The sequence below is a fragment of the Ictalurus furcatus genome, chromosome 24, assembly GCF_023375685.1.
Source record: "Ictalurus furcatus strain D&B chromosome 24, Billie_1.0, whole genome shotgun sequence".
Classification (NCBI taxonomy): domain Eukaryota; kingdom Metazoa; phylum Chordata; class Actinopteri; order Siluriformes; family Ictaluridae; genus Ictalurus; species Ictalurus furcatus.
In genome coordinates, this window is record NC_071278.1 from 12,124,149 (window position 1) to 12,138,344 (window position 14,196).

A 14,196-nucleotide genomic window follows, 5' to 3' on the forward strand; every position below is an offset into this window, starting at 1 on the left:
GTCTTTGTATATGCTGTAGCATTAGAACGTCCCTTCACTGGAAACCTGTTCCAGCATGACGATGTGCCTATGCACAAAGCGAGCTCCATGAAGACGTGGTGTGAAAAGGTTGGAAGAAGATGGAAGAACTCAAATGTCCTGTACAGATCTCTGACCTCAACCCTACTGAACACCTTTGGGATGAACTGGAACTGGAGTTTCCTTGACATCCCAACATCAGTGTCTGATCTCATCCTCAATAATGCTCTTGTAGCTGATTGAACACAAATCCACACAGCCAAGCCCCAAAATCTAGCGGAAAGCCTTCTCAGAAGAATGGCATGAATTATAACGGGAAAGGAGGGAATACATCCAGAATGGGATGTTCAACAAGCACATATGGATGTGATGGTCAGGTGTCTGAAAACATTTGGCTAAATAGTGTATATCAGTAAATGAATATGAAGTAAAAATAAATAAATAAATAAATAAATAAGGAGGCTTCATTTACTTTGTCAGTGTTTATGAGTGTTAGTGATTTGGTCTCATACTTTATATGGCTGATGAGGAAAATTTGGATTCAGAATTTTGAAGGGAAAAAAAGGAAACTGTACATATATTTCACAGTTTATCTACATTTTTTTTTTTTTTTTTTTAAATCTAATACGTGAAAAATAAAACCTGGGGGTATACCCAATGACTCTATGCCCTGCAACAAGACAACAATCCAAAACGTAAGGTAAAATTAACAGAAAAATAAAATAATCAAAAGTCAGATTTGCTGGAAGACCTGATTTGAGGAAGGGAGTTATAACCAATGACTGTCTCTGGTTATAACAGAAAAAGGATGGGCAGAAGAAGACCTGTTCTGTAAGAACATCGAGGTGGGACCATCGAGGAGGAACCTCCATGGCTCAGACTTCGGTTTCTCCAGCATGACACACAGATGCTCGATTGGATTGAGATCTGGGGAATTTGGAGGCCAAGTCAACACCTTGAACTGTTTGTCATGTTCCTCAAACCATTCCAGAACAATTTGGTAGGTACTAACCACTGCATACCGGGAACACCTCACAAAAACTCTCGTTTTGGAGACGCTCTACCCCAGTTGTCATCACAACTTGTCCCTTGTCAAAGTCCTTACACTTGCCCATTTTTCCTACTTCCAAAACATCAACTTCGAGAACTTACTGTTCACTTGCTGCCTAATATATCCCACCCCATGACAGGTTCCAGTGTAATGAGATAATCAATGTTATTCACGTCACTTGTCCGTGGTTTTAATGTTATGGCTGATTGGTTCTGTATTCATTCAATAATGGAACTATTAGAGCTGAACAATGCATTATGTCAATAGGTGTCCAGATACTTTTGGTCCTTTGGTTAAAAAGAATAGTTTAAAAAATAATAATAATGAAAAGATAAATAATAAAGAATTCGTCTACTTATTAAAGCCATAGAGATCAGTACAATGAGTGTATAATAGAAGAGTAGACATGAAGTGTATAGTGTGTGTTTACAGAGGTGGGTTTGAGGGAGGAGCTCCAGTGGCTTTGCTGGAAAGCACGTGACTGAACGCGGAACTTCAGTAAAAGCCTAAAGCCTCGGAAATGTCACATTAACCAGCTGCTGGTTTAATAACTATCTCTAATCCGTCGCGCGAGTTAATTACACAAAGCGTAAGTACACTGGTTTATTATGAGAATGATATCATTAGACATTTTTTATATAAATTATCACCGAGTTTGGGTTAAGTTTCGCTTTGGCTAGTTGTTCAGAAATGATGGCGGCTTAAAGCGCGAAGTATGAAAAGAAACAAACGCTGAAATTAATAATGAGATTTATAATAGTTATTTCGGTCCATATGTAATATAAGATATATGTGTGTGTGTGTGTGTGTGTCCAGACTGTCACGATGGCGAGCGCTCCTCCTATGGAGTCCTCTGTGCCAGTGGGCTTTGCAGCTCCACCGTCTTATGATGAAGCTATGGGCGCAGGAGGCCATTACCCACAAGGCTCTGCGGTTCCTCCTGTTCTGGGCCAGAAGGCCGCAGCTCCTTATCCAGCACAGCCTTATTCACAAATGTATCCACCCCTTCAACCTGTAGCCCCTGTGGCAAGCCCACCCGTGGGTGAGGAGACGCTCTCTCTCGCACGCACACACACCCACCCATACACTCACTGCCTCACATTTACTCACTACCTCACTCACTCATTCACTACCTCACTCACTACCTCATTCACTCACTGCCTCACTCATTCATTCACTCACTTCCTCACTCGCTCACTGCCTCACTCACTCACTACCTCACTCACTCACTGCCTCACCTATTCACTCACTACTTCACTACCTCACCCATTCACTCACTCACTCAGTACCTCACTGCCTCACTCATTCACTCACTCGCTACCTCATTCACTCATCCAGTCATTCACTCACTCTGTACCTCACTCACTCACTGACTCACTCACTCATTACATCATTCACTCACTCACTCACTCACTACATCATTCATTCACTCACTACATCATTCATTCACTCACTACATCATTCATTCACTCACTACATCATTCACTCACTTACTACATCATTCATTCACTCACTACATCATTCACTCACTCACTTGCTCTTTCTAACTCACTTTGAATTGTGCTATACCCGAACCTGTGCTCTCTACGTTGTGGTTTCTGACTACAGGTTCACTTCTGCTGTTGACTGCACTTCTGTTAAAAGAACGTCAGTTTCAGACTCACTGAAATTTCTCTCCTTTGTTGCCTTGAGCCATTAAAAAAAAAAAATTGTGCGAGCTACTGTTGTTGGAAATACTGATATGCAAATTATTTCAGTGATAGCTGGAGTGGAGAAACTTAGCGTGCGGTCATGGAAATGTTTTATTTATAAATTACGCCAGACACAAAGCGAAGTTGTTCAGCCTTTCAGGTGTTTTTACATACTTTTATCATTTGTATGCAGAGTGATGAGAATTTTTCTTAAGAACAAATTTGCATTGAAATTTAAATACATTTATATATATAAAAAAAAGGCCCCTGGTAGTTCATTTTCCCTCTGATCCTCAGATACAGTGATTTTTCAGTATTTATTTATTTTTAATGGTTGAATTTCAATCAGAAAGTGCAGGTGTTGTTGTCACACATTCGTGTTTGCCATGAACGTCCTGTTACACAGGATGTGATGTAAATCCATTCTGAAACATGGCCAGTCCTCCTATCCATTACCACACACAGTTTCGATAATTAGTCTGACCATTTGAGGTGTTGGTGAGCACTGATGTGCATAAAGATGGTGGTTTTGGACCAGCTGAATAGTATTTCACAGGATTTATAGTTGTACTGACCGGTAGTAAGCCCTTTTCGGATTGGATTAGTTTATCAAAACAATGTCTGTCTCTCTTCAGTGATAGAACTCACATCCGGGCCGCAATAAAAGGACCACAAGTGTGGGTTTCTAGCAGACAGCAGATATTTTCTACTAACCCAGATGTTTGCATCACGTGGTCATATGATCATGCGCCACTCACAACACCAGGTCCGTGCATTTAAAGAGGCAGTGGAGTAGAGAAGAGACGCGACTCTTATTTCTCTCTCCAAGTGTAAACACAAAGAGCATTTGGACACAAGGGATTATACTAATTTGCACACAGTATATATCGTAGATTATTTGTTAATAATCTAGTGAGCGTAACCAGTTTGTGCGAGTGCAAAGTGTGAAAGTGTTGTGTGTGAAAGTGTAAGTGGAAAATATAATCAGCTATGTCTGTTCAATAAGTTTCTTTCTCATGAAGTGAAACACTCCGCGTTGTGGTTTCCCTCACAGCAGCGTAGAGGAACATGCCATGGTTTGGTTGACTATCTCACTGCGCACTTCCTGTGATTTTTTATTTGATCGTTTAAGATTTTTTCAAATTCAAGTCATCTTCGGTATTAGGCAAACTTCTTTCATTTTGGCCGTATAGTGTAGGATTTAATGACTAGTTTTCATTTGCCTTTTCAAAACTCTCTCTCACACACACTTTCTCTCTCTAGATGTATATTCCGATCTGTCGTCTCATTCATCTTTTGATCTCAAATGTCTTCACTGTATAGCAAGAACAAAAAGCAATGGCCTTGCCGTTCCAATACTTTCAGAGGGGACTGTGGATCAACACCATTATTTATTATGCTCTCTCTCTCTCTCTCTCTCTCTCTCTCTCTCTCTCTCTCTCTCTTGCCCAGTTCTCGGTGTTTGACTGATCATGAACTCTTTTTATTGCTGAAAAAAGAATAAAGCAATTTATTGCTTTATTGCTGTATTAAATCATGTCGCTTTACTGAACCTTAAAAGTAATTCAGTCTGCTGTCGCTTATTTGTGCTGTTTTTATATTAAGCTTCTGAAATAAATAAATAATCTTTTTCTGGTTCTGATGCCGGCCTTGTCGGTTAGTTTCAGTGCAGACGGTGTACGTGCAGCCGGCTGCGTTTGGAGACGTTCCAGCGCAGACGTGTTGCCCGGTGTGCTCTCAGATTGTGGTAACTCGACTGGAGCACAATTCAGGCACCATGGCCTGGCTGGTCTGTGCGGGCCTGTGCATTATCGGGTAAGAGATATCATCTGTAAATTAATAAGCTCCTTCCGGATTATTTTTGCTCAGGATGTAAGGTTATTTATTTATTTATTTATTTTTTAAATGTTCCTATTCTCTTTGTGTCTTTTATTACAGCTGTATGTACGGGTGTTGCCTGATCCCCTTCTGCGTGGACGGCTTAAAGGATGTGACGCACTTTTGTCCCAACTGCAACAATGCTATCGGCTCGTTCAAGCGGCTCTGATGTGGTAACAGGAACTGAGCACATATCCACTGTACCTTTTGTACTTTCAACATTCCTAGTGTTCCTCGTTACTGTAAATGTATTAACTTCCTTCATAATTCTACTTAATTCTGCCATCTAAAATATGAATAAGAATCATGATTGAATCCATATCTTCTACTTTCTTTGGACTGTATACCTTTACAATAATACAAAATGCTACACTATTTAAAAAAAAAAGATTATATGTAAAGATTTACTCCGTGTGTAGAACCTTAGCGTAAGCTAAAATATTGTTCAAGCCATTATTTGTTTAAAAACTAATGTTTGTCACTAGAAAACAACTAATGTTTAATGCACCCGAGCTATAGTTAGCTTAGTTTTCATATCAGCGTCACCAATGTGGACCGTTCCGTCCTGCCAAAAAAGAATAAATTTCAGAAGTGCCTTATCAGCTTCTCTTGTATTGTAAAAGTAACGATAAATCCACATCTCACAGCACTTCTATTTAGAGCTTTTATTTTTCTCTTTTGTTCACTCCCCTCTTATAAAAAAAAAGTATCGTTTTGGCACATTGTTACACAGTATTTTTACTCAGTCTCAAAGTTTTATATGTACCTTTTATTGTCAGTATATAAAATAAATAATGTCACACACAAGATTAATAAACAAATAAACAAAAAAACACATTGGTACTGATGTTTCTATCATTGTGTTGTTCCACAAGTTCTGTAAAATACTCCAGTTCATTATGGCAAAGTTTGTTGGAGGTCTTCAACTTCGTATTTCCACATTTTCCTGTGCACGGCTGCGTTATCTGAAAGATCTGCAATCTTCACTGCACGAAGCACTGGCTCCGGACTCTGCGACTGGACCACGCCCATGACCATCACGTATTTCCCTGTGGGTGAAAATACACACACACACTGTGGTACTACATTTCATCCTGCTTTTTTTGTTGTTGTTCAAAACAATACAATCCAAATGATTAGATTATGAAAAAAATGATCCGTGTACAATCTTTATAACAGTGCTTATGTTCTTTCTTAATATGAAATGTGACAAGAAGTTATGATTCTCAATGGTTTAGTCATTCCAAGAACATACCAGTTTGAGTGGTCTGGATTACGACCTGTCTCACAGATCCATAGTGTGGGTTGTGTACGTTAGATGACGTTTACCCGAGATCAGGAAGAACAACCGCCACAAAGCCAAGTATATATACTGCATTTGACTTGCCTCGGACATGAGAAGTCAGCACTTGGCACTTACACTATCTGGGCAACAGTTTGTGGACACCTGACCATCACACTCGTGTGTTTGTTGAACATCCCGCTCCAGATCTAGTCCGTCTTTACTGTTATAATAAGCTCCACTCTTCTGTGAAGGCTTTCCACTAGATTTTAGAGCATGACTGTGGGGATTTGTGTTCATTCAGCTACAAGAGTGTTAGTGAGGATGAGATCAGACACTGATGTTGGATGAGGAGACTCCAGTTCCAGTTCATCCCAAAGGTGTTCAGTGGGGTTGAGTTCAGGGCTCTGTACAGGACCCTCGAGATCTTCTACACAAACCTTAACACATGTCTTCATGGAGTTCGCTTTGTGCACATCATCATGATGGAATAGGTTTGTCCAGCATACAAAGACATTAAAGATAATTGTGTGATTGTGATAATTGTGTGCTACTTTGTGGTTTGTGGAAGAACAACATGTGGGTGTGATAGTCAGGTGTCCACAAAACTTTGGTGTATAGTGTATATTATAAAGAAATACTTGTGTATATACAGTTGAACTCATTTAAAGGTGCTCCAGAGAGGTGCTACTGTGTTTCCTGTGAGCAGCCATGTTGATTTGACGTCACTTCCTGAATTCGGGGTAAAGGAGAGTTGCTGAGTTTTCTTTCATGTCGGAAATGAGAAGAATGCACTACTACTAACCAGGGCTGAGGCAGGGTTTTCCTCTTGGGATGTTGTTAACACCGGTGATGTGAAAGTTGCCCGTTTCGTCCAGAAGCAGTACAGAGTTCCGGTCAGTGTGCGCTTCCAGCACTGTGCCCTGCATCCACACCACCGACACCGTTAACGAGCCGCCGCCTCCGCCGCCCAGTCTCCGGATACTCAGCTCCGGCTTTCCGCTCCCCACGGTGCACCCCTCTCTCAGCTGGCTGGACAGAACTTTTACCGGAGGCCTTCTCGGCTTTTCTCCAGGACTACTCGATACATTCGCGGATTTCATCCTCCTGCCAGCCACCGTAACACAACCGGACTACAACAAAACATGCGCAAAAACGCGGGAGCTACTTTTGGTTGTGTGTGTGAAGGCTTAACCAATCAGATTACAGAGAACGGAGACTAGCCAATTCCAGCTCATGTTCTTTAAAAAAAATAATAATAATAAATTCCGGGTAGGATAAGACCGCCATCATTTTCATTTCAAAATAAAGGTTCAAATAAAAGCTCAGAATAAAATCAAAAAAGACTGTGCTTCTCATTTCTTATTTGTGTATGTCCTCGCTTCCTTTCCTTGCGTCTGATGAGATGTGAGGAGGAGATATGAGGATGAGATGTGAGGATGAGACGTGAGGAGATGTGAGGATGAGACGTGAGGAGACGTTAGGAGATGTGAGGATGAGATGTGAGGAGGAGATGTGAAGGTGAGATGTGAGGATGAGACGTGAGGAGATGTGAGGAGATGTGAGGATGAGACGTGAGGAGACATTAGGAGATGTGAGGATGAGACGTGAGGAGATGTGAGGATGAGACGTGAGGAGACGTTAGGAGATGTGAGGATGAGATGTGAGGAGGAGATGTGAAGGTGAGATGTGAGGATGAGACGTGAGGATGAGACGTGAGGAGATGTGATGAGATTTGAGGAGATGTTAGGAGATGTGATGAGATGTGAGGAGAGAGGAACCGAAGCAAGTCTCTTTTTTTATTGCTTTATTTGAACATTCTGTTTACAGTACGGTACAACCAAAATAGAACATAATAAGTATTAAGAATAACAGCAATATACGTAACAGTTACAGAAAACACTTAAACAACATCATAGCTGAAAACAGAAGTAAACTAGACAGTAAGAATGTAAATAAATAAATAAAAGATAAAGAAAAAGGGCATTATCCAATTAAAAAGAAAATTTTAGTAAAGAAAAAAGTCTGTAGGCTGTGCAAATTGTACATGTTCTGAGTGCTTTTTTTGTTAAGCGAAGATGAAATTGTAACCAAATAATGTTTTATCTCTTTTAGAATACAAAAAAAAAAAATAGGTTTACAATTCGAAAATTTACATTTATGAATATAAAATCTACATATGATAAGAATTCGGTTTATTACAAAGCAGGCGTTTAGATCCGCTTCAACAAATCCAAAAATAATAGCTTTGGGATTCGTTAAAAACTCTGCGAGATATTACGTGAGATAAACAAACTAACATCTTTCCAAAACAAGTGAAGGGAGTTTTAGTGGAACCGAAGCAAGTCGAAGGGAATATCCTCGCTCTCTCAAAAGCGACGTCAATTAATGATGACTATGATGACTCAGCTGGATGACCTCACTGCGCTTCAGGGATCTGCCGTTATGTTGTTGGAGCTCTGTTAATAAAAACATTCCTAATAAAGCTAAATGCATTGATAGTGAATTAATAAACAATACATAAATTATCGCATCTTTTGTGCAGCTTTGTATATCCAACCATGCAAGGATCAATGAATTACAATACTCATTGTAAGTGTGTCATTATTTAATTATATTTCACACAAAATTCCATCACATCATCAAAGGACTTTTTGTTTGAGATTGTGGCAGATGTGAAGGAGGAGGGGAATTTATGCGTGCGTCACGTTTTTCAACAAGAAACACTTCGGCATAGGACAGGGGTTCCCAAACTTTTCCAGGGCAAGGCCCCCCAAATGGTATTAACATTTGACCGATGCCCCCCTTTTGCAAGATGTCTTTAAAACACATTAAAAATACAGACTTCTGAATATATCCCCCTTTTTTATTAATAATTACATCTTACATCTTTATATTATATTACATTAGGAATTGATTGTGTGTGTGGTTGTCTGAAAAAAAAAATCATGTAAAAAAAATCATGTATTTATTTATTTTTCACACCAAATTGTTGAGGCCCCCCCGGGCGCCCCCTGGCGGTCCCCACTTTGAAAACCATGGGCATACGCTACACCTGTGTATCCTCGCTCCTAGCTTCTCTGGAAGCTTCCTCACTCCTCGTTCCTCGACTCCTCACGGTGCAATTAGAGAATTCAAGAGAAATGTCCTTCAAGATGGTTGACGTCAATTGATTTCCAGGTCATGGGCTGGAGGACGGAGGAGCGAGAAAATGAGGAAGCTTCAATTTGAGTATTGAGAAGCAACCAGAATGCTGCAGGAATGAATCCTAAAACCCTGAAATGAGTTAGGATTTTAACACTTCCGGTTCCATTGTCTAAATCAGTGGGTTTCCTTTCCTTTCCAACTTGTAGATTTATCCGTTTATAGTATTTTCCAATTGTATTGTTTTTTAAATAAAGATTGAAAGAGTTGTCGGAAGCTTCGTGATGGTGATGTTGAAGTCACGCGGCCGTGGTGTAGTTCGTTTATAGCCTAACTTTAGCTTCTTACTTCTGGTGATTGTATTTAGGCCTCAAAATTCGTACAAGTTGTGTTATTTGTGAAGATTATCTTGATGAACAAAACATGTAAGAATCATAAACTTTTGTTGGTCACAGAGTTTATTTTCTGCAATAATCTAAAAGCCAATGGAAAAATCATATTGTTTTTTGTTGAGGGAACCAGGGTGATGCTAACGTCTGGGTTGGCCTACAAAAATACGTCATCCCTGCAGCACTCTAAGGGCTATACCCTCTTGAAATAGTTAACCCTGGGACTTTCTAAACCCCGGGTAAACGGAATCCTGGGTTATCTTGTTGCACTTTTCACACTGCTCAACTTTAACCCGGGGTTAACAATTAATACTGGGTATTCATAAGCTGACGTTTCACACTGTACATTCCTAAACCCTGGGTTAACGTTCTTATTTGCATAGGGACGGCTCTGGCTCAGATGGTAGAATGGGTTGCCCACTTATCTTAGGGTTGACAGTTTGATTTCCAACCCACATGTCTCCACATGCCGAAGCTGCTCCCGATGGCAATTAAAGCAGGGTTTCATAACCCAGGTAAAAAGCAATGCTAACCCCACTTCTAAATTACAAGTGTGAAAAGTTCCTCCACCCAAGGTTAAAAGCAGGGTTTAGATTAAAAAATACCTAATAGGTGTTTCAGGGCAGATCTTGTGAGTCCCAACAATCATAGAAGTCATTGGTTTTACTTTCATGTGGGTGGTCATCTTAAATTTGAGACATTGCTATTAACCTTCATCCATCCATCCATCCATCCATCCATCTTCTATACCGCTTAATCCTTTTCAGGGTCACGGGGAAACCTGGAGCCTATCCCAGGGAGCATCTGGCACGAGGCAGGGTACACCCTGGACAGGGTCTATTAACCTTCGTTTCATTATTTATCTTGTGTATTAAGAATACTCAGGGGTGGATTTAGTGATTTGGGGGCCTTGTGTATACGCGTACATGCTGAGACAAAGACACAAAGTGAAGTATGACTCAACATTTGCCATAAATACCACTGTCTTACCTTCCTTTTCTTCTTCATACCTTATTCACATGTTGGACCTCACACAGTCCTTATCTGCATGAACACTTGTGACTACAGTGACTACCTTGAGTTGGGTTCCTTCGTTAACCTTCTCAGACTGTCTTGGCACTTTGAGCTTTTCACATCACCACTGTTTAGAGACCTGCGGGCCTATGTGCTAGTAGGTGATGGGTTCAGAGGTGTTCAGACTGCTAGATCAGGCTTCATTAAGCAATTTGACCAGACAATGATTACCCTGACTAATGAGGCCAACATTTCACCATCTTGTAACAACAATTTTTAACAGCAGATCTGCTTAGGGAGGAAGCTGTCAATTTGTTCCAACAACTAGTGAAAGCAACAGCAGAAATCAAGGTTGTGCCAGCCATTTTTGGCCTTAAGCAGGATTACATTGACCATGGGTATTTATCCTAAGGTGCCTCTCCCTCTTCTGCATACTGCGGCCCACAGGCTCCTGTGCCAATTAGGATTCTATGTCTGAAGTAAACACAATGACAAAACCAGCAAAAAAAAAAAAAAAACAACTAACTAAAAGTTAGGTACCGTGGAAAATATATAAGCCAAACCGAAATCAAATCTAAAGGCTTGGCCATTGCACTTCCACTCCACCAAGCTAAGTGGTCTTGTCTTTTTCTACCTCGCTTGGTATTCCAATTATGAGGTACCTGTCTTGAGGCACACAAGCTCCTGTACAAGTTCAGGATTCCACCTCTGTGGTAAACACTATGGCAAAACCAGCAGCAAAACTAAAGTTTAGTCACTGTTATAAAGAAAAGGCCTAGGTATTCAAACTTTTTACTAAAAGCATATAGATCCACTATGCCTCTCTTGCTACCTTCATCACAGGGTACAAATCCTGAGACACACAATCTCCTACATCTGCCTACTGAGGCCCTTAGGCTCTTGGGCAAGTCAGGATTGTACCACTGAGGTAAACACTATGGCAAAAGCAGCGAAAAACCTAAAGGCTAGGCATAATGGAAAATTCTTAGCAAAACTAAAGGTTAGGAACTATGGCACAATTCAAGGAAAGACTGAAAGGTACTTTATCTTTCTTACAAAATTTGTTGCTTCACCATGCTAAAGGGTTTTGTCTTTTCTTATATCTTATGTGGTATCTGTCATGAGGCACACAACCTGTTGTACATGTTTGCAATTCTACTTCTGTGATAAACAGACAGCAGGCTGGGGCATAGTTCCTGAATCCTGTACAGTGTGGGAAGAATCAGAAGTACAGGAGGAAATTTGTATAACAAGTGGTGGGGCTAGTGCATCCCAGGCCATGGCTACACGCTGTCTGGCTCAGCTATGGAGAACAAAGGGCAATGTGTTGATTTGGCACAGGTGAAGAGGTCCGCCTGTACCTTATCAAACCTCTCCCAGATAAGGACTACCCACTCTGCATTGGAGCGTTCAGTTGAAGATATTCAGCTCCGGCTAGGGAGAGTTCAAAGGGCAGGAATTTGAATTATAACATTACTCTGGTCCACATAAGTGAACCAGTCCTATGGCTGCACACTTTGAGTTACTTATGCTCAACCCTCACAGATCTTTAATTGGACAAAAAGTACTGATGAGCCCTTGAGCCCCAAAAAGGTTGAGATCCAGCAGCAGAACTGCAGCTTGCATACCTGCAACATTATCATCAGGACTCACTAATCTGATGAAGTATGCAAGCTTGCTGCAGCCAAACCAGCCCCTCCCCAGTGGTGCTGAAACTGGCGGCTCAAATGGTAGGCTCTGCAATAAACAGTGCATGGTATGTTGAGGGCCAGACTCTCAACCATGCTAGCAATGTGTTAATGTCAAGCTCCTTTAATCAGGTAGTTGGCAGGGAATGTGTAATATTTGAAAAAGAAGAGAACACAGAGAATGGATATGGCAGGAAAATGGATACACATCTGCAACTTGAGGGCAGCCATTGACTAGCTACATGCAGAGCAGGGCATGCTAACAAGGGAAAAGTGACCAACCTAAAGGACGCTACAGAGCCCCATAGCATTCTATGAAAAATGCTTGCAATATACACAATATGGCCAAAGGTATATGGATACCAGATCAGCATACCCATATGTTCTTGAACATCCAATTCCAAAGTTAGTCCCCGAACTGCTATAACAGCTCTTCTGTGAATATTGTCCACCAGATTTTGGAGTGTGGCTATAGAAATTTCTGCCTATTAAGCTACAAGCGCTTGAGAGAATTCAGACACTCATGTTGGATGAGGAGATCTTTGGTGCAGTCAGTGTTCCAGTTTATCCCAAAGGTGTTCAGTGAGGTTAAGGTCAGGGCTCTGTGCAAGCCACTTGAGTTCTTTTACACCAAACTTGGCAAACCATGCCTTCATGGAGTTTGCTTTGTGTACAGAGGCATTGTTATGCTGGAACAGATTTGGGCCTCTTAGTTCCAGTGAAGGGAAATCTTAAACCTATAGCATACAAAGACATTCTAAACAATAGCTTGCTTACAACTTTGTTTGGGGAACAACAGTTTCAACAACAATTTAGGGAAGGTCCACATATGGGTGTGGTGGTCAGGTTTCCACATGCCATATAGTGTAGAAGAAGACACACACCACTGTAGAAAATAACGACAGGAGATCATCTTCAGCTCCATATCATGTTCATATAGTCTGACATGAAGTGAAAAGGAGAAAGGGATTGATTGTTGTATAATGGTGGTATTTATTGCAAATACTGAGTCATACATCACTACTTTGCTGGAAGATCTATGCATGCATTCACATGCACACACTGGCTGTTTTATCCTTCACCATTTTGTATATCTGTTACTGAATTTCATGAACAATTGGGTTGAAATAGAAGATCTTCTTGGCCTTAACATCCATTTGGCCATTCATGGAAGTTTTGTTTACTGTTATGAGAGGATAGACAATGGTAAATGATTGAAAAGCTGACTTCTGAATGTCAACAACCTTTACTAAAGGGGTAAAAACAAACAAAAAAAAATTATTGCCTGGCTCAGATTATGTGCCTGTACTGATTAGGTTCAACTATTCATCAGTCATCAAAGGGATCATACTTTATTACAGCAACAAAACAAAGCAAACTTGTATCAAGTTATATTCTGTTCAAATCCATGAATTCAAATCCCATACGTTTTGGATGGCAGAAGACAGGATTGGATTGACTCATGTTCTTTATTTAAATTATCAGTCATAATCAGGCTGCATTTATCCATCTGATTTGTCAAGTTGCCTACAGTAGCACATGTTGGTGTTAGAACAGAAATTGTCACTGTCTGTCCCATGTACATTACTGTTTAAATTAAATACTGTCATGAGGATATCTTTGTTGAGCTGCTTACTCTTTAAATGTAAAATAAAACGCTTATTACTGGTTAGCACCATTATTGACATTGCACAAGTGTGACCTGGTTGTATAAAGCAATCAAAGAACGAGAACAATATCATTGTTCCAGATGAGAAAATATGGCATTAAATTGTGTAGAACAATCTTTTCTTTCATACATCCAGTTTGAGGTTGCTAGCCAGGCAGCAGAGCGCTGAGGATGCACAGCTTGATGTCACAGGTTGTCATGAAAGCACGAGAGGTACAAATTTAACATTGTGGAGAATAGAGTGGTACATAGCATAGTTGGTAACATACAGGACGCTCACAAAACAATGGAAACACCTTGGCAAAATTGTTACATTTATAACGAGGAGCTGAATTTGGTCTTTAAAGTAACCTTCATAATATTTTTTTTTTT

At 40.4% G+C, this 14,196-nt stretch overlaps 2 protein-coding genes across 2 annotated transcripts; one reads left to right on the forward strand and one right to left on the reverse strand.

The window, feature by feature from the left end:
• The first annotated feature begins 1,404 nt into the window (after nt 1-1,404).
• litaf (lipopolysaccharide-induced TNF factor) lies at nt 1,405-5,473 on the forward strand. The gene is made up of 4 exons (XM_053612643.1): nt 1,405-1,658; nt 1,886-2,111; nt 4,422-4,575; nt 4,699-5,473. Exons 2-4 carry the CDS (start codon nt 1,895-1,897, stop codon nt 4,805-4,807), a joined length of 480 nt encoding a protein of 159 aa, XP_053468618.1. The 5' UTR covers nt 1,405-1,658; nt 1,886-1,894; the 3' UTR covers nt 4,808-5,473.
• On the reverse strand, nt 5,327-8,168 carry rmi2 (RecQ mediated genome instability 2). The gene is made up of 2 exons (XM_053612644.1): nt 6,726-8,168; nt 5,327-5,687 (listed from the first exon to the last, which is right to left on the reverse strand). Exons 1-2 carry the CDS (start codon nt 7,021-7,023, stop codon nt 5,536-5,538), a joined length of 450 nt encoding a protein of 149 aa, XP_053468619.1. The 5' UTR covers nt 7,024-8,168; the 3' UTR covers nt 5,327-5,535.
• Nucleotides 8,169-14,196: the final 6,028 nt, after the last annotated feature.

Bases quoted from the DNA above. Each gene is read 5' to 3' on its own strand.
- rmi2 (XM_053612644.1), bottom strand. From the start codon at position 7,023: ATGAAATCCGCGAATGTATCGAGTAGTCCTGGAGAAAAGCCGAGAAGG. The intron at 5,688-6,725 runs GTTAGTAGTAGT...TTTCACCCACAG, and splicing joins AAAACCCTGCCTCAGCCCTG to GGAAATACGTGATGGTCATG.
- litaf (XM_053612643.1), top strand. From the start codon at position 1,895: ATGGCGAGCGCTCCTCCTATGGAGTCCTCTGTGCCAGTGGGCTTTGCA. The intron at 2,112-4,421 runs GTGAGGAGACGC...CTTGTCGGTTAG, and splicing joins TGTGGCAAGCCCACCCGTGG to TTTCAGTGCAGACGGTGTAC. The intron at 4,576-4,698 runs GTAAGAGATATC...CTTTTATTACAG, and splicing joins GCGGGCCTGTGCATTATCGG to CTGTATGTACGGGTGTTGCC.